This window comes from Suncus etruscus, chromosome 14, assembly GCF_024139225.1.
Source record: "Suncus etruscus isolate mSunEtr1 chromosome 14, mSunEtr1.pri.cur, whole genome shotgun sequence".
Classification (NCBI taxonomy): domain Eukaryota; kingdom Metazoa; phylum Chordata; class Mammalia; order Eulipotyphla; family Soricidae; genus Suncus; species Suncus etruscus.
In genome coordinates this window covers 39,341,553-39,360,136 of record NC_064861.1, presented here as the reverse complement: position 1 = coordinate 39,360,136, position 18,584 = coordinate 39,341,553, and the positions used below count along the sequence as shown (strand labels likewise).

Sequence of the window (18,584 nt, the reverse complement as noted above, 5' to 3'; positions counted from 1 at the left end):
CTGTGTGTCCTTATGGGGACATCCTGGACACACCATGAGGGTGGGAGCATAGCCTAATCCCTGGAGGTACAAGCTCAGCACGTTCTATCTGGCAGCTGCTCAGGCCACCAGTTGTCTGGGCAGGTGTGCTCACTGCAGCTAGTTTTACCTTCAACAGGTTCACACACTTACTTGGTGCTCCCTCTATCTGCACCCCAACACCTTGCACTAGAGCAAGATAAGCCCACCTGACACCCCTTCGGGCTCTGTCCAGGGTGCAGCTTGGTCCTGCCGTGGCTTCTGGGTATTCTACACAAGGGGCAAGTGCTGGATTGAGGCCGTGTTGTGCTGTCTATTTCCATCAAGGCCCAAACTTGGAGACAAATTGACAGTCCACTAGGTGCCTCAAACATGGGTCCTTTAGGGACACTAGCCCAGTCCCCAGTTAGGTCAGAAGCAGGCATCCTCCAGTCACTCACTCTGGCCCACATTCTTGGGCAGAGGCAAGAATGGAAGGGTGCTGGCTGGAAGCCAGATTGCTAGAGCAAGACCCAAGGCACCTCCATGCTGGGCATTATATACCAAGGATGGTTTGTTAGAAGACATTGGGGGGGGGGGGGCAGAGCAATAGCGCAGTGTTAAGAAGTTTGCCTTTCACACAGCTGATCCAGGACAGACCTCAGTTCAATCTCCGTTGTCCCATATGGTCCCCCAAGCCAGGAGCAATTTCTGAATACATAGCCAGGAGTAACCCCTGAGTGTCACTGGGTGTGGCCAAAAAAAACCAAAATGAAACATTGAGGAGGGAGGAGTCAAAGGCTTATGGCATTTGCCTTCCTTGCGGCTGACCGAGATTTGATCCTCTGAACCCCACCAGGAGGGATCCCCAAGCATAAATCCAAAACAGTAAAGTGGCTTAAATTTAAATTTTCATTTAAAGACTGAATTGCTTTCTCCACCCACAATAGCCACTGAACAGAGGAGTATCTGCAGGAAAATCACAGCCTCCTAAGGGTGGCATGTGCAGGGGTGTGGCCACTGGGAAGGATATGACACCCAGAAACAGCTAAGGGTATCCGAGGTGACAATGGAATCCTGACCCTGGGGGTTTTGGACCCCTGCCCCTGTGCACAAGTGCTGGGCCACCATTGGGAGATAGACTGGAATTTTTGACACTAGGGGCCAGTGAGGGGTTGGGGTAGAGCTAGGCAGACACCCTACAGCAGGACCCTGGGCCCTCTTCCATAGGTCTTGGGGATTCAGTCCAACTCCACAGGAGCCACCACCTGCCCCATATGCTCCCAACAGACAACAAGGAGGCATCCAAAGCACAAAGCCAGAGGTAAGCTCTGAGCACCAAAATAACATCTTTAAAATAGCAATTAAAAAAATTGGATCTGGAATGATAATACAGTAGGGAAGGTGTTTGCCTTGCACTCGCCCTACCTAGCATCCCATACGGTCCTCCGAACCTGCCAGGAGTAATCCGAGTGCTGCTGGAAGTGGCCCCAAAAACAAAATTTAAAAACGGGGCCGGAGAGATAGCACAGCGGTAGGGCATTTGCCTTGCAAGCAGCCGATCCAGGATGGACGGTGGTTCGGATCTCGGCATCCCATATGATCCCCCGTGCCTGCCAGGAGTGATTTCTGAGCAAAATTTTGAGGTCTCCAAACCTGCCAGGAGTAACCCTGAGTGCCACTGAGTGTGACCCAAAAACAAAAACACAAAACAATAGGCAAAAGGCCTTTCTAGACACATCTGGCTCACAGGCCCATAGGAAAAATGATCATCATTAGTATCAGAGTGAACTAGAAGCAGATGAACACTCACAACCATCAGAACAGCTGGAGGGGCTGGAGAGATAGCACAGTGGTAGGGTGTTTGCCTTAAACGCAGCAAACCCAGGATGGATGGTGGCTCAAATCCTGACATCCTATATAGTACCCCGAGTCAGCCAGGAGTAACCCTAAGCACTGTCGGCTGTAACCCAAATTAAAAATAAAAAATTGGGCCCGGAGAGATAGCACAGTGGTGTTTGCCTTGCAAGCAGCCAATCCAGGACCAAAGGTGGTTGCCGGTGTCCCATATGGTTCCCCGTGCCTGCCAGGAGCTATATCTGAGCAGACAGCCAGGAGTAACCCCTGAGCACCACCGGGTGTGGCCCAAAAAACAAAAAATAATAATAAAATTTAAAAAATTAAAAAGCGGTGGCACAAGTGGTAGGGCGTTTGCCTTGCACGCACTGACCTAGGATGGACCGCGGTTCGATCCCCTGGCATCTCATATGGTCCCCCAGCCAGGAGTAACCCCTGAGCATTACAGGGTGTGGCCCCCAAAAGAAGATTTAAAAAAGCTGGAGACATACTGATGGAACTTAGAGGGCAAAGAGTCCCAGGTGTGCACAGTGGGCCAGGCCATGACCATGCAGTGCAGTTCTATAGAAGTTGCAGTTTAGGGGTTGGAGAGATAGAGGTAGGGCGTTTGCCTTGCATGTAGAAGTTTGGTGATTCGAATCCCAGCATCCCATATGGTCCCCTGAGCCTGCCGGGAGCGATTTCTGAGCGTAGAGCCAGGAATAACCCCTGAGTGCTGCCAGTTGTGACCCAAAAACAAAAAAAAGTTAAAGTTTAGGGGCCAGAGCGATAGCACAGGGCGTTTGCCTTGCACACAGCCGACCTGGAACGGACCTCGGCAGACTATATGGTCCCCTGAGCCTGCCAGGAGCAATTTCTCTGAGTGTAGAGCCTGGAATAACCCAGAGCGCCAGGTGTAGCCCCAAGACAAACAAAATAATAGGAGGGAAAAAAAAAAAGACGCTCACAGGAAGTGAGCCTTGCCCAGGTTTGAATTCAGAGCATCGGGCCGGGTATGACTAAAAAACAAATGTATAGGATTCTGAGGCAGAACCTGGGGTTTTAGGGGAGCAGTGGAGACGATGCTGGGACAGAACTGTAGCTGTCCACTTGCTTGTCTAGCTCAGCTGCTGAACCACCCACCCACTCGCCTTCAATAGGCTGCAGGGAGAGTAGCCCCACTCCTTCCCACTCCACAATTTCAGCACCATCCCACCCCTATCCGCACCTATGCCTTCCAAATGTAATTCTTTCCATTCTTTAACTCACTCTGCTAAAGATAATGCAGCTTCTTTGTTCTGGTTTTGTGTTGTTTGGGGGCTACATCCAGCAGTGCTCTGGCTCTTACTCAGGAATCAAGCCTAGGGGACTCGAGACTATAAAGGGTGCCAGGAATCGATCAAACCCTGGTCCAGTTATGCAAAGCGAGCATCCTACCCATTTACTATCCAGCCTTGGCAGTGGCAAAAAAAAAAAAAATTATTACTGTACTATCTTTAAAACTTTTTAATTACTGGGTCAGAGCAGTGGCACTAGAGGTAAGGTGTCTGCCTTGCAAGCGCTAGCCTAGGATGGACCGAGGTTCAGTCCCCCCGGAGTCCCATATGGTCCCTCCATGCCAGAAGTGATTTCTGAGCGCATAGCCAGGAGTAACCCGAGTGTCAATGGGTGTGGCCCAAAAACAGACAAAAAAAATTTTTTATTAGTGCACTATATTTCCGGCCCCATGGATTTGGAAGAGTGGTTGGGCCACGCCCAGCAGTGCTCAGGGGTTACTCCTGGCAACATGCTCAGAAATTGCTCCTGGTGGGGCCTGAGCAGTGGGGCGTTTGCCTTGCATGCAGCAGATCCAGGACAGACCTGGTTCGATCCCAGCATCCCATATGGTCCCCCTAGCCAGGAGCAATTTCTGAGCGAATAGCCAGGAGTAACCCCTGAGAGTCACCGGTGTGGCCCAAAAACAAAAAGAAACTGCTCCTGGAGGGGTTGGAGAGCTAGCATGGTGGTAAGGCATTTGCCTTATATGTGGCTGACCCGGGACAGACCTGGTTCAATTCCTGGCATCCCATTTGGTCCCCCGAACATGCCTGGAGCGATTTCTGAAGACAGCCAGAAATAACCCCTGAGCATTGCTGGGTGCGGCCAAAAACCCAATCAATAAATAAATAAACTGAAAAAATTAAAAGTAGAGGCCGAAGGAGAGATAACACAGTGGTGTTTGCCTTGCAAGCAGCTGATTCAGGACCAAAGGTGGGTTGGTTTTGAATCCCAGTGTCCCATATGATCCCCTGTGCCTGCCAGGAGCTATTTCTGATCACACAGCCAGGAGTAACCCCTGAGCACCACCGGGTGTGGCCCAAAAACAAAAACCAAAAAAAATAAAATTAGGGGCCGAAGAGATATCATGGAGGTAAGGTTTGCCTTTCATGCAGAAGGTGTGGTTCGAATCCCGGCATTCCATACGGTCCCCTGAGCCTGCCAGGAGCGATTTCTGAACATAGAGCCAGGAGTAGCCCCTGAGTGCTGCCAAGTGTGACCCAAAAACCAAAATAAAATAAATAAATAAATTAAATTTAAAAAAATCACTCCTGGGGGCCGGGCGGTGGCGCTCGAGGTAAGGTGCCTGCCTTACCTGCGCTAGCCTAGGAGACGGACCGCGGTTCGATCCCCCGGCGTCCCATATGGTCCCCCAAGCCAGGAGCGACTTCTGAGCGCATAGCCAGGAGTAACCCCTGAGCGTCACTGGGTGTGGCCCAAAAACCAAAAAAAAAAAAAAATCACTCCTGGCTTAGGGGCCATATGGGACGCCGGGGATAGAACCCAGGTCCATCCTAGGCAGTCACGTGCAAGGCAAATGCTCTACCGCTGTCTATCGCTCTGGCCCCGATTTTTTCTGTACTATAAAGTGGACTCTCAAATTAGCTGAAATAATACGGACTTATACAAATACTTGCACATGTGTTTATATCAACACTAGTCACAATTATGCAGAAAGTGGACACACACCCAAATCTGTAATATTGGCTAGAGATAACATATGAACAATGGAGTGTCACTCAGCCACAGAGAGGAATGGGATCCTGGCCATGTGACAATTGTCATGCTAACAGGAATAAGCCAACAGCAGGCCACACAGCCCTGGAGGTACCAGCCTGAGAGACGGGGTGGGACGTGGTCCAGGGAGTAGATATTTGTGCCATTTATTTCAGGCTATGATGAAAGTACTTTGAAACTTTAGATAGATAATGGTTTCATTTGGGGGTTTGTTTATTGTTTGTTTGGGGGCCATACTCAACAGTGCTCAAGATTTACTCTTCTCTGCTCAGATCCCTGATCTCATGATGGATTAGGGCGACGACTATATAGGATTCCTGTGATGGAAGCCGAGGTCTATCACGTGTAAAACAAACGACCACCCCGCTGAACTATTTATTGCTCAGGCCCCCACAAAATGATTATTTGTGTTCCATCGGTCTAACTTTTTAAACGAATATCGATTCTTAGATTCAAGACGTTTCCATGGGGCCGGAGAAGATAACACAGCGATAGGGCCGACCCAGGACCATAAGTGATTTGATGACTCCCAGCATCCCATATGTTCCCCCGAGTCTGCCAGGGGCGATTTCTGAGCGCAGAGCCTGGAGTAATCCCTGAGCGTCGCCGGGTGTGGCCCAAAAACCAAAACCAAAAAAAAGTTTCCAGGTATTAAAGGGAATGCAGACGGACCAGAGCAAGGGGGTCCGTGGACCCTGACTTTCAAGCCAGCTCTTAACACCGCAGAGGGGCACTAGGAGCTCCCGGCCTCCTTCGCTCCTCCTGGAGAGAATCACGACGATCCTCCGCGTTCTGGGCGCAGGGCAGGGAATAAGGACTGTCCTGGTTCGAGACCGCTGGGGCTGGATGGTTCGGTTCGCCCAGGACAAAGTTGCGGCCCAAGGGAAGGAAGTCTTCGCACTCACTCCCGGGGCTGCAGCGCCCAGGCCGGCCGTCAGGTGGCAGCAGGGTCCTGCGGGTTCGGCCCTGGATGGCGAGTCCTGAGCGTTGAACCCGAGACTCTCGCCCGCCGCTTCTCCGCTCCGACCTGGGGCCCACACCGCCGCCCAGAGGGACAGACGCGTGTTCTGTGCCCACAGGAGTAAGGCAGCCCCGCCAATAATCTCAGAGCACCGGAAACCCTCTAAGCCCCGCCCATACTGAGATAGCCCCGCCCACATGTCCCAGGCCGCAAGTGACGCCCCGCACACAACCGAGGTCACGCCCCTCGAGTGACGTTCCGCCCACCACACCTTAGTCCCAGGCCTGCGTGCCACACCCACACACCTCGACGCTCCTCCTGCCACTTAGGCCCCGCCCACCGAGAACTCCCCGCCTATCACATGACTGACAGACCCTCGAAGAAGCCCCGCCCACCCTGCTCTTAGGCCCCGCCCCATGAGACCGCCTACCTGTGTGGACGCTAAACTTGCCCTCGCAGTTCCCGCAGCCTGGCTAGGCCTGAGCTCCCTCAACTGGCCTTGCCCTCCCTCTAAGGCCTGTCTCAATGAACCAGACGAATCGGCCTCCATTTGGTCATAAGCTCCGCCCACAAGATTTCCTCACCTCCCCGGACCTGGACCCCCACTCTGGGACCTCCCCACACGCCCACGTCCCGTTGCTCCCCTTGACTCCGCCCTCCCAGGTCTTCTACCTCAAGCCCAGCCTTCCTTCACCAGCTTTAGGCCACGCCCACTTGGCACCGCCTACCGGGGCCCCGCCCACGAGTCCGTTCTTACATTCCAGTTGACCACGCCCCTCTCCAGTCTCGTTCCTCTCCCTCGGCCCCGCCCCCTGTTGCAGGCCTCGCCAGTCTCCATTTGTCTCGTCCCCGCAGATCCCGCCCCTTCGTTGGTCCTGCCATCAGGCCCCGCCCCTTATCAGTCCCGCCCCTCGGGTCCCGCCCCTTCGCTGGCCACGCCCTCTCAGGCCCCGCCCGTCACTCCCGGCGGCGGGGCGCAGAGGCTACGGATGGAGCGCGAGTGGAGGGTGTTGCGCTCCGAGGGCCGCTTCGGCCGGACCCGGCGCCTGCTGGCTGCCGCCTCATGGCTGCCGTGCGTGGCACTGGGGCTGGCGCTGGGCTCGGAGCCGCTGCTCACCGCGCTGCCTCCGCATCACTGCCGCCCAGACCCTGCGCTGCTGCCCCCAGCGCTGCGCGCCCTGCGGGGACCCTCGCTGCTGGACGCCAGCGTGCCGCGCCTGGGGCCCGACGGGGGTCTGAGTCCCTGCCTGCTCCTGCGCTACTCGGAGCCCGGGCCCCGCGCCCGACCCAATGGCACGCAACCCTGCACGCGAGGCTGGCACTATGCGCTGCCTGCTGCTGGCCTGCTGAGTAGCCCTGTGACCCAGGTGGGACCTGCCCTCTGCCCTCGGCCCGCCACCCGCTCCCGCTCGGCTGCACTCCTATTCCCCCCTCACAGACCCCCACTCACTCTTGTTCTTGGGCTGCCAAGGTGCTCTCTTGCTGGGGGCTTGGCCCCACCTGTCTTAGGCTTGGCCCCTGCCCAAGTCGGTTGGCAGGCCCAGGGGCAGCCCTGCCCACTGCGGCCGAGGTAGGCGGGCATGGGGGGGTGTAGGGAAGACAGGCAAGGCTGGAGGCAGGAGCAGGTGGGGAGGCCAGGGGTCGTCCTCCAGGCAGGACGCTGAGTCCCAAGATGGTTCAACTATGCAGGTGGGAAGTAGAGCGGGAAGGACGTCTGTGCTGCCCCCTCACCCTGGGACCCCACCCCGTTTCAGCCACGATCTCTGCCCTACACCCTCCCTACTGCCTCTGGGCAGAGTGAGAGTGAGGAAAGATGGTGCACCCTGCCAGGACCTGTCTGGCCTCTCCACCCACCCCTCTCTCACTGGAGTCCCAAGAAAAAGGCTCTCCAGATGGGGGTGTAGTAGGCCAGAGATAAGGGGAACTCGACCTGAGCAACCTGTCCCCAGGATCCCTAGAAATGAGCGGTGGGGGCCTTGGGTCCCAGTCCAGCTGGGAAATCAAGGGAAGACAAAGCCAGCAGGTGGGAGAGAGACTGCAGGAGAAAGGGGGACCCCCCCCACCAGGCCCCAACATCAGGCTCTGACCCGAAGAATTTCCCAGGGAGAGATTGGGTGACCCATCCCAGAACCTCTGGGCTAGGCAAACAGCTGCAATGCTCCTGACTATGTGTCCTCACCCACAGTGGAACCTTGTGTGCGAGGACAGATGGAAGGTGCCATTGCAGCACACAAGCCATCTCTTGGGCTGGCTGCTGGGCTGTGTGGTCCTGGGTGCAGCCTGTGACTGGTGAGTGCCTCTGAGTGGGCTGGGTTGTACAACCATTCACCTGCTGCCATGGCCCTGACCACAGCCCTGCCTTTGCTGCCCACAGGTTTGGTCGCCGAGCTGTGTTTCTGGCCTCCCTGGTAGGTGCCGCAGGTCTGGGTGCCAGCGAGGCTCTGTCCAGCAGCTTCCTGGCCTTGCTGGTCATGAGGCTGCTGCATGGAGGTGCCCTGGCTGGTGTCTTCCTCGCCCTCTATGTGGCTCGTGAGTACCTGAAGGCTGGGGGTGGGGGGCAGGGTGGTGTCTGTCCAGAAGGCAGACGTGGAACTCCTGGACAGACCAGTGAGGACTGAGCACAGCTCTGCTTCGGTGCCCACCCACTCAGGTCTGGAGCTGTGTGACATCCCCCACCGTCTGGCCTTTGCTATGGGCGCTCGCCTTTTCCTGGTGGCCGGTGTCCTGCTGCTGCCCGGCCTGGCACTGCTAGCCCAGGACTGGCGCCTGCTGCAGACCTTCACTGCCATGGTGATGGGGCTCCTGATGCTCCTCTGGGGGTGAGTGTGGGGGGCTCAGCACTGCCCTTCCACCTTTCACCTGGGCTCCACAGGCACCCAGGCCACCTTCTCCTGCTGCCCAGGTTTCCAGATCTATTCCCAGAATCTGTGTGCTGGCTGCTAGCCACAGGGCAGCTGGCCCGCGCCAGGAAGATCCTTCAGCACATGGCAGAAACCAGCGAGGTGGATCCAGAGGACAGCTCAGAGGAGGAGAGTTCCCTAGCCACCGGTAATGACCCTGTCCATAACAAGGAGCAGGCAAGGGGATTGGGAAATGCAACACAGTCCCTCCCTCACTATCCTGCCTTCTGCTGGGCACAGAGCTGGGCACACAGCCTTCAGGGGCCCCACAGCACCACTGCCTGCTGCTGGAGCTGTGGCACACGCAGGTTGCCTGGAGGAACGGTCTTATCCTGGCCTTCAGTTCGTGAGGAGGGTTGGGAGAGGGTGGGCAGGGGCAGCAGGAACCCCCCATCCTCATTCCCAGGGGTTGGGCACACCAGAATCCCCCTGAACAGGACCCCAGCTCTGCCCTCCCTGTAGGCTGATCGCTGGGGGCATTCGCACCAGCTTCCTGCGTGGCCTGACAGGGTCATCGTCCAGCTTCTACCTGCTGTATTTCCTGGCAGCTGGCCTGGATGCAGCAGCCACTCTGCTGCTGCTGCTGACTGCCGAGCGCTGGGGGCGGCGGCTGCTGCTTCTACTCAGCACCTTGGCCACAGGCCTGACATCTCTGCTGCTGCTCGCTGGGATCCAGTGTGAGCACGCTCGGGGGCTGGGTCATTCCCATGTGCACTCATGAGATCAGAAGGGCCTGTGGATAGCCCCAGAGAGGGTGGACCCAGGGTGCCCAGGAGCAGGAAGGACAGGGACCCCAGCAGATGGCTCCCAGGGCACCCTGTGGCACTGCAAGATCCACTCCTTGTCCCCAGACCTCCCTCGGTGGGTGACACTGCTTCTCTCCGCGCTGGGGCTTCTGGCCGCGCAGGCCCTGGGCGCCCTCAGCTGCTTCCTGGCAGCAGAAGTGCTCCCCACTGTGCACAGGTGAGCCAGTAGCACCCAGGTGGGCAGCAGGGGTCTCCCTCACATGCATTAAGCGGATTCCCTTCCTCTCATGCAGGGGCGCTGGGTTTGGTCTCGTGCTGGGTGCTGGTTTCCTGGGCCAAACAGCAGCGCCCCTTGCTGACATACATGGCCACGGAGGCTTCTTCCTGCACCACCTCCTATTTGCCACGTTCTCGGTGCTGGCGCTGCTCTTGGTCCTACTACTGCCCGAGAGCCGAGGGCGTGCCCTGCCCCACTCGTTGCAGGACGCAGACCGCCTACGCCGGCCGTCTCGACACCGGGATGTACTGCTACTGCCCATGACCGGCCACCAACAGACTCCATAGCTCTAGAGGAGCTGGACTGTCGGAAAAGGCACGCACTATTTATGTACACATAATTAAAACCTGGCTGTGCGCCCCAACCTTGTGAATTTTTCCCCAGACCTCTCCTGGCCATGCGCGCATTACTGAGACAAGGCAGTGCCAAGAGAAGCATCTTTAATTCATGTTCTGAGGTGCTAGGGAGGGCACAAGGGACCATGGGCCACCAGGGTGCCCAGGTGGATCCCACCGGAAGGCCCTGGTGTACCCGATTGCCCTCACGTTGGGCCGTACAGATCGGCCAGGCGAGCGAAGCGGGGCCCCCAGTCCCGTAGGCAGCTGTAGTCCTGGTCCTCATCCCCATGGCTTGACAGGATGGAGCTCAGCGTCCCTGCCACAGAGCCATCGCCCTCATAATCATAGATGAGTGCCGTGTCGTATGGGGGAACACTGGGGTCCGAGTCCGCAGCATGCAGGCCCTGGGGAGCACCAGGCCCTGAGCTGACGCCCTGAAGCAGCATCCCCTGTCCAGGTCCCTCCCTGAAGCGCCAAGAGTTCTGGTCCCCTCTGGGCTGCCTCTGAACTGGGGCACATGGGGCAACTAGTGCAGGGTTGGCACATGGGGAAGGAGACACGTATTGGGGGAGAGATGTGTGCGTGAGGTTTTGTGTGTCTGCTTGTGTGGCTGTGTGTGTGTCCTGCGTGGATGTGATTGGGTGTGTGGGTAGTGCTTTCATGAGTGTGCGCATACTGGTTCATATGCCCATGCAGAGTATGAGCATGGGGTGGGATGGAGGGGTGGAGGACATAGCCCTGCTTCCCACAGCACCTACTTCATTGATGAAGTCCTGGATGGCAGCAGGGTCTGCAGGCAGCACATGTCTAGGCTGGGGGTGCCCACAGTTGGAAGGTGCATCCCAGCGGAGTAGAGGCCGTCCCAGGCGCACACTCAAGGCCCGGAGCCCAGCAGGGTGGCAGAGCTGGTCCATGTCATAGGCATCCTAGGGGCCGAAGAGGGACAAGTCTGAGTAACGGGAGTTTTATTTTGAAGAAATAATCTGGGGGAAGGGTCCTCTGGGCAGTGCAGGCCCAGAGAAACCAGGGGCGGGGTGGTTGGCCTGGGCCCTGCGGCCCCTTCCCGTGATGCTCGCAGCCTACCTGGTCCTCCTCCCCGCCTCCCTGCTCGTCATAGTTGAGGATGTTATCCCGAAGATCATCTCGGAGTCCATTCAGAGCCACCTTGTCCCACGACCTCTGCCGGGAGCGGGCCAAGAAGGCAGCAACTAGGGAGAGGACTGGGCACACAAAGGAGAGGGTGTGGATCGAGTGCATGGAGGGGCTCCTGGATGCCATGGGGACAGGATAGGGACTGGGACAGGTCACAGCCAAGAGGGTCAAGGGTTAGGAAGGGCAGGGCAGGACATGGCAAGTAGAGATGAGGCATGAAAGATGGGGCATAGTATGTTGTGATAGGAGCAGGGCACAGAGGCTGTGGGCAGGACGAGGCAGAGTTGGGGCCAGGCCACTCACTGAGCAATAGGATGAGGCTGGCCAGCACCACCACCAGGGCAGCCAAACTGATGCCTGCGCCGTCTGCCCGCAGCGCCGAGGCCCCAGGCAGGCAGGTGCCATCCTGGCTGCAGTGACACACGCTCACATTCAGGGGCTGCTCACGCTGTTGCGGGGGCTGCCCCGAGTCCCGGAGCAGTAGGCTGAGGCGGTGCAACCCCTCCTGGACCTGGTGCCGGAGCTGCAGACGGGCATGGCTCACTGCAGATAGGGGCAGGAGGGGGTGCTTGCTAAATGGGGAGTGAGCCTCAGTTTCCCCACCTGCTCCAAGACTATTCTGGAGCCCACGCCCCACCGTGAGAACTTAGAAACCAGTGTCCAGTGTTTCCCCGTATCCCACACTCCAGTCCCCAGTTTGGGAAGCTCACTGTTAATCTGGCTGAGGGTCCAGTTCTGGGCCAGCCCTGGCATCCTGGGACTCAGCTGGAAGTGGAAAGGAGCTCCGTGGGGGGGCAGGTCCTCATCCGTGGCCCCAAGAAGGAGGCCAGCACCCAGATCAGGGGCACTGCACAGGCTGCCCCCTGCTGGTGCCAGCTCAGGTGCATGGTCATTGACCTCCAGGATCTCAATGGACAGGGTTCCAGTGGCCGTGTTGGGTGGGGAAGCTGGTGGAGGGAGACAGTGGGCTGTGTGCCCCTCGGAGGTGGGCCCACCCTGCCCTCTGCTGCCCTGGTACTGACCATCATCCTCCACCAGTATGATAGCTCTGTACCATCCGCCCTGGAGGAAGGGTGAATGTGGGCTCAGCTCTCTCTGAGTCTGAATGTGGCCCGTGGCCCCGTCTACTTGTAGCCAGTCTCCAGGATCATAGTCCTTGGTATAGCTGTGGGCAGAGGAGGGACAAGCCTCAGGGGTCCAGCCGGCTTGATCTTGATCTGGTCCTCTAGGGAGCTGGACGCCCCCCCAGGACCTACCGAAGTCTCTGCAGCTGGTTCATATCAGGATCTTGAGCAGAGAAGGTGGCCACAAAAGTCCCCGGGGCCGCGCCCTCAGCCAGGCTGGTCCGCAGCGGATTCTCGTGGAACACGGGGGGCTCATTCACATCCAACACACGCACGCTGACCCTGGCCTGGCTTCGTTCAGCCCTGGGTGTGGCCACCTGAAGGGGTGCCTCATTCTGCACCCCGACTCGGAGGTGGTACTGCTCACGGCTCTCATAGTCCAGGGGCTGCAGGGAGAAGAGCCTAGCTGTGTCACACCTGGAAGCAGCTGGTGTGAGAGTCCTTTGGCATTCCCACAGCCCCACCCCATCCTTGTTCTTCTCTGCTCAGCCAGTAAAAATGGAACCCTTGTGGGGCAGAGGGTAACAGACACTAGGGGCCAGGCATGGGGCAGAAGGAGCAGGTTGAAATTACCTTCACCACAGACAACACGCCTTCATTAGTCTTGGGGTCCGTGCGAATGGCGAACTGCCTATCTGGGTCCCCCTCCAGGATGGTGAATCTAGCTACCCAGTTTGGGGAGCCAGGCAGGTCCTTGTCCTCCACCTCCAGCCGCCCTAAGTCCACACCGCTGATGGCCTCAGTGGCCTGCATGGAGAACTGTGGGGGTGGGAAGCTGTGCTATCGCCCAAGGCTGCGAAGTGGGAGCCCAAATGCCTGCCTGAGGTACCCCCTAGTTTGTTTCTGTTTTTGTTTTTGTTTTTTTTGGTTTTTGGGTCACACCCGGCAGCGCTCAGGGGTTACTTCTGGCTCTACACACAGAAATCACTCCTGACAGGCTCAGGGGACCATATGGGATGCTGGGATTCGAACCACTGTCCTTCTGCATGCAAGGCATATGCCCCACCCCACCTTCATGCTATCTCTCCGGCCCCTGTACTCCCAAGTTTTAAGGAGATCCATTTCCTTCCAGCCTTGCAGAGCCCTTTTCCACCTGGGAAAGCCCCAGCCGTTGGAGGGGTAGATCCTGCACAGAGCCCCCTTCATAGACCCCACTCTGAAGAGCTTCACTTGCTGTGAAGAGCTCCGCCCCTTCCCTGCATAGACCCACCCACCCACACAGAACAACATACCTACATAAGCTCAGTCCATATCGCCACGCCCCTCATAGAGCGACACCCCACCAGAAGCCACACCCCACAAGAGCCACACTTCCAGGAGCATCATTAGATTTACCTCTTCCCTGGTGAAACTTGGGGCATTGTCATTAATGTCCTCAAGGGTTATGATGGCTGAGGCAGTGGCCGTGAGGCCATCCCCAGACATGTCTGCCACCTGAAGAGTCAGATTGTACACAGCGACCCCCTGGGGACACAGGAGCACTGGGTCAGGTGGGTGGTCTCAGGACAGCCCTACTATGGTGCCCTATTCTGAAAGGTCAAGACAGGGAAAAGGCAGCCCTCAGGGCAGGTGTCGGCAGGAGAGCGCAGCATGGGAGACCTGGCACCTCAGGGAAGACACGTTGTGGGGGGGCCTCACCTCGCGGTCCAGCCCCACTTGCACAGTTCGGATCTCCCCTGAGACTTCATCAATGCTGAAGAGCTGTGGGGCGCCCTGCTCGAGGATGGAGTAACGCAGCACCGCATTGTCGGTCTCAGGGTCGTCTGCATCTGTGGCTTCAGCTCTGGTCACAAAGGTGCCTGTAAGGGGCACAAACGCGGGGTGATACCCAGGACTGATGCCCCACTGCTGCTATCCTTGCACCTGCCCCACCCCGGCCCTCAGGCATCCTGTACAACATCTGTACAACATCTGTACAACATCCTGTACAACACTGAGTGGAGTCAGTAGGTCTGCATACTCACATGCAGAGTGCCTGGCACTATCCTGTGTGGTACATGTATACATTGTTCATACATGTGACACATGAATGTGTGCAGAGCACATGTACCTACAGAAAATACCAGGGTGCACATACATACACATGTGTTCACATACTATATAGGCATGCACCTGCCACATGTGAACACACCCGCTATAAGCACACCAGCCCCCCACCTGCTGAAACATCTAGATTGTCAGCAACCATTTCAGGGCCCAAAGTCCACCAGACACTCCCACTTTCTCCCTGGGCCCTGGGCTCTGTCCCTTTGCTCACCTGGGACAGCACCCTCCTGCACGTGGCCTGTGAACAGCTGCTGGCGAAAGACTGGCCTATTGTCATTCTGGTCCACAACTACGATCTCTAGGTCCGTAGGCTCCTCCAGGGCAGAGCCGCCCAGGTCCAGAGCAAAGGCCCTGAGCTGTCGGAGCAAGAGCAAAGTTGGCCCTGACCTTGCACAGGGAGAGGCCACCAGGTCAGGCAGAGGGGTCAACTGGGCAGAGATGGATGGATGGTCTGGTGGAAAACCAGAGGGGAGGGAACAACCAGGTGAGGGGACACAGGGCACAGGAGAAGGAGCAGGGATGCACCAGGAGGGGCCCCTGGTTCCACGGATGGGCACAAGGGCCCAAAGAAGAAATACAGGGTGAGAGGATACAGGAGCACAGGGAAAGGGACACAGGATGCAGGGGAGGGGGGAAAAGGGGTGTAAGGCAGGGATAGGGGGATGGCAGAGCAGGGGCAGGCCCCCACAAAGTTTTGGGGGAGACTAGGTGTTTGCTCTAGCTCAGAGAGCTGCTAACTTCCTCTGTAAGACCCCAAATCTCCTGCTATGCCCCTAGGTTCCAGAATCCATTCAGATGTGCCACTAGGAGGGCGAGGCCAAGCGCTATTCAGGCCACGCCCCCGCTAGCAGAGGGCGGAACCAAAACCCTGCAGGCCACAACCCTGACATAAAACGACAGGACTGAGCTCCCTACAGGCCACGCTCCAGCCTACAGAGGGCAGGACCCAAAGCCATGCCCCCCTGATCCAGCCCCCTCTGGTCCAGCCCCCTCTGGTCCAGCCCCCTCTGGTCCAGCCCGCCAGGAGATAAGACAGGATCATCCCTAAGGCTCATTCAGTGAAAATCCTGTCTGCAGTGTGCTTCGCACCCTGAAGCGGTCCGTCAGCTCCCGGTCCAGCACTGCATTCAGGAATACCCGCCCCGAGAACTTGTCGATGGAGAACAGGCCGCGCGGCTCTTCATCCACGCCAGGGCCCTGGATGCTGTAGATGACTCCACCCAGGGGCTGCTTGTCCGACTTGATCTGCGACGGCAGGAGGAGGGTTTGGGGGTTGTCCTCCGAGAGCTGCTCCCCAGTCTTTGTCACTGTGGTCCCCCAGCCTCACCTGCACCAGGGGGTACGGCAGGCGCTTGTAGTTCTCCGACACGCTGATGGGTGGAATGACCCAGGCTCTGCGCATGCGGCTCTGCGTGGGTGCGTGGCGCCAAGGGTACAAGGTGTCCGGCACGCCCAGTCCAGGGGCCCCCCAGGACAGGCCTGGGCTCTGCTGGAGATACACATAGAGCTAACCAGAGCACAGATATTCCCAGGGCAGCCAGAAGCTGGTCCCTTATCACCTCCAGAGGCATGCCCGGCCCCTCTCCTGGGGCCTAGAAGCTGAGTCAGGGCTAGAAGCTAGAGAGGGCTGAGGCTCACCTGTCACACAGCTGCATCTCGAGCTGAACCCCTCTGGTCAGCAGTGAGGCTCAGCTCGAGATGCAGCTGTGTGGCAGGTGAGCCTCAGCCCTCTCTCACCCTGAGTTCCCGGCCTTTCCCAGTCCAGCATATCAAATCTCAGATGCTCCCAGAGTCCCCTTTGACCACGACTCCCCAGTGAGATGCAGGAGAATTCAGGGAATTCAGGGAATGATATATATGGGCTCTGAACTGAGACTTGTTCCTGGGGGGTCTGAGAAGAGCTCCCTGGGATCTCTGTTCTACTGTGGCACCAAGAGATGGTATCAGGACTGGGGACTGCAATGTAAGGCATGTGGGAGACCCTGAGCACTCATGGGCTGAGAACAAAGAATTGCAGGAGAGGTACCCCCAAATCTGACAAGGAAGCTGGGCTGTGGGGGCTTCCCAGTGGCAGATGACAAAGCCCAGGGGCAATTGGGATGCTTAAGGGCTCCCAGTTCCCTGAGTCCCTCAACACATCTGAAAGAATCAGGGTTGATAGGACCCTTACAGAGCAGGAGTACAATGGGCTGAGCTGAAGAGACAGAACAGGAGTGTAGTGTGCTGAGCTGATGGGAAAGAGCAGGGATGATGTGGGCTGAGTGACTCAGGGCAGCCTCTCCCTTGGGGAACTGTGTCTGATCAAGAACCCAGGAGGTTGACATATGGGTCTCGGTCTGGGGGACAGGACAGATTCCCACGGGGCACCCGCAGATTCTCAGGCTTGTGCCCTCAGCTCAGGCTGGCCCCAGGCCTCTGCATTCCAGGAGGACAGAGGCACAGTAGGAATGCAGGGCTGAGTCCACGCCCCACAGCGTGGCAGCCCCAGCTGCTGTGCTTCAGGGTGCTGGGCCTGTGCCCACTGCCTCTAGGCCTCGAACCCTGAGCCAGGGCCCATGTACTATCCTGGAACTGGCTGGAATCTGTCCTAGGTGGGCTGCACCCCAACACTGTACTCCAAGGAAGAATCACCCTGCTGCCCAGCTGCCGAGGGCCATGAGGGGCTAGCAGGCCACCCTTGCTGAGATTTTGGGACTTAGCCAGAACCCTGCATGGCTGGGTCTCCATTGTAGCTGTAGACCACCAAGTGCCCCTGAGCCAGCCTGGAAGATGAGCTATTGAGGGAGGGTCCTGGATGCTCAGGGATTGGGGCAAGAGTAGGGTACTTCTGCTGTAGGGCCAAGTCCCCTCACACAGGGCCCAGTGTGACTTTGCTGATGCCATTGCCAGAAAGGAGCCCAGAGTAGGACATGCCCATGCAAGGAGCACAGGGCAGCATGGACGGGGAACCTGCATGAAGGTTGGCCCCGACTCCCCATAGGTCCCTGAGAACTTCCTGGAGGCTGCAATAGTGACTTGCTGGGCACCCCCCCAGCAGGGCGAACCCATGGCAGCTGCCAACTGGGGCCAGAGCACCCGTCAACAAGGGACTGCTCTCCTGTAGCCTGACTCTAGCCAGCTAGGAGCAGGGTGGCCCCAGGGCCAGGCTCCTTCCCCAGCCATGCAGTTACTCTTGTTCCCTGGCTGCCCTCCAAGTATCCCAGGGTGCCCTCAGGTCCCTGTACCCAGCCAGGGTCCCAGGGGTGCCTGGAGGGGGCTTACCTGGACCAGCAACCCCAGCACGAGAAGCAGTATCAAGTCCATGGGCCAGAAAGAGCAGCAGGCTGAGTCCCGCCCGATGTCCAGGGCACCCACTGAGTGACAGAACAGGTGCCTGGGAGGGATAGCATGGGGGGGGGCGGGGCACCGTGAGTGACAGCGCATGTGTGGGCCTGGCGGGAAGGGCCGAGTGACAGCACAGGTGCCAGAGGCCTGCAGTGGGGTGCCAGGGCTGGGAAGGGCAGGCATGGGGGGACCAGAGGGACTTTCTACCCCCTCCCCATATAAGTCACGCTTCTGTGGTGGACCCAGCCAGGGTGTGGCAGGGCTCACTGTCCCTCAGCTCAGGCTGCCAGTCACCAGTGATCCTGCGGGTGCCCAACAGAGGCTTTACGATGCCTCCATCAAATTGCCTTGGCATCTCCTGACCCAGCCCACATCCAGCACCACCCTATCCTTTGGCCTCATGGCCCTGCCCCCGTTTCCAGCCAGTGGGAGCATGAATGTGTGTCTGGTGAGAACAAGAACTGTGATTATACTTGATCTTAGTCAAAAGGCAGAGAAGCGATGAACTGTAATTACACATGTGAAAACATGTGTATGAATTCACAAGAGCATGCATTGTGATGATGCATGCATGTTCATGTATGTGTGCACATGTATGGATGAGCATGTGTCCAATGATTGCACATGCAGGCATGTCTGAGCATGTATTACAAATATGATGAGCATATATGAGTGTAAATGAGTGTTAACATTGAATGTGTGTGGCTATGTTGCTTATGAGCTTGTACACATGTGTGTATGCAAGTGTGTGTGTGTGTGTGTGTGCGCGTGCGCAGCCCTCAGTGTGCCCAGGCCTGGCCCAGCAAGGACAGGTGGGTGGGCGGGGAAC

At 57.6% G+C, this 18,584-nt stretch overlaps 3 protein-coding genes across 4 annotated transcripts; 2 read left to right on the top strand and 1 right to left on the bottom strand.

The window, feature by feature from the left end:
* Positions 1-6,827: 6,827 nt before the first annotated feature.
* Positions 6,828-7,649, top strand: LOC126028389 (putative solute carrier family 22 member 31). Its single transcript, XM_049787387.1, has 2 exons — positions 6,828-7,319; positions 7,538-7,649. Exons 1-2 carry the CDS (start codon positions 6,838-6,840, stop codon positions 7,647-7,649), a joined length of 594 nt encoding a protein of 197 aa, XP_049643344.1. The 5' UTR covers positions 6,828-6,837.
* Positions 7,650-7,963: 314 nt separating this feature from the next.
* SLC22A31 (solute carrier family 22 member 31) lies at positions 7,964-10,127 on the top strand. The gene is made up of 8 exons (XM_049786308.1): positions 7,964-8,137; positions 8,223-8,377; positions 8,499-8,667; positions 8,751-8,896; positions 8,989-9,094; positions 9,211-9,425; positions 9,600-9,711; positions 9,788-10,127. Exons 1-8 carry the CDS (start codon positions 8,004-8,006, stop codon positions 10,056-10,058), a joined length of 1,308 nt encoding a protein of 435 aa, XP_049642265.1. The 5' UTR covers positions 7,964-8,003; the 3' UTR covers positions 10,059-10,127.
* A 67-nt stretch (positions 10,128-10,194) lies between these two features.
* CDH15 (cadherin 15) lies at positions 10,195-17,765 on the bottom strand. Of its 2 annotated transcripts, none has more exons than XM_049786294.1 (14): positions 17,693-17,765; positions 15,759-15,920; positions 15,521-15,676; positions 14,643-14,787; positions 14,024-14,184; positions 13,721-13,849; positions 12,959-13,144; positions 12,518-12,771; positions 12,284-12,426; positions 11,972-12,208; positions 11,565-11,804; positions 11,193-11,329; positions 10,868-11,035; positions 10,195-10,513 (listed from the first exon to the last, which is right to left on the bottom strand). In XM_049786294.1, the coding sequence occupies exons 1-14, from the start codon at positions 17,732-17,734 to the stop codon at positions 10,313-10,315; spliced, it is 2,361 nt and encodes a 786-aa protein (XP_049642251.1). In that variant the 5' UTR covers positions 17,735-17,765; the 3' UTR covers positions 10,195-10,312. The 2 variants fall into 2 exon arrangements, with proteins under 2 accessions (XP_049642251.1, XP_049642252.1); XM_049786295.1 differs by having other exon boundaries at positions 15,759-15,917.
* Between the last annotated feature and the right edge of the window lie 819 nt (positions 17,766-18,584).

Bases quoted from the DNA above. Each gene is read 5' to 3' on its own strand.
- LOC126028389 (XM_049787387.1), top strand. From the start codon at position 6,838: ATGGAGCGCGAGTGGAGGGTGTTGCGCTCCGAGGGCCGCTTCGGCCGG. The intron at 7,320-7,537 runs GTGCTCTCTTGC...TCAACTATGCAG, and splicing joins CTTGTTCTTGGGCTGCCAAG to GTGGGAAGTAGAGCGGGAAG.
- SLC22A31 (XM_049786308.1), top strand. From the start codon at position 8,004: ATGCTCCTGACTATGTGTCCTCACCCACAGTGGAACCTTGTGTGCGAG. The intron at 8,668-8,750 runs GTGAGTGTGGGG...CCTGCTGCCCAG, and splicing joins CTCCTGATGCTCCTCTGGGG to GTTTCCAGATCTATTCCCAG. The intron at 9,712-9,787 runs GTGAGCCAGTAG...CCTCTCATGCAG, and splicing joins GTGCTCCCCACTGTGCACAG to GGGCGCTGGGTTTGGTCTCG.
- CDH15 (XM_049786294.1), bottom strand. From the start codon at position 17,734: ATGGACTTGATACTGCTTCTCGTGCTGGGGTTGCTGGTCCAG. The intron at 15,921-17,692 runs GTAAGCCCCCTC...GTGTATCTCCAG, and splicing joins TGCTGGGGTTGCTGGTCCAG to CAGAGCCCAGGCCTGTCCTG. The intron at 12,772-12,958 runs GTAATTTCAACC...TTCTCCCTGCAG, and splicing joins GCGTGTTGTCTGTGGTGAAG to CCCCTGGACTATGAGAGCCG.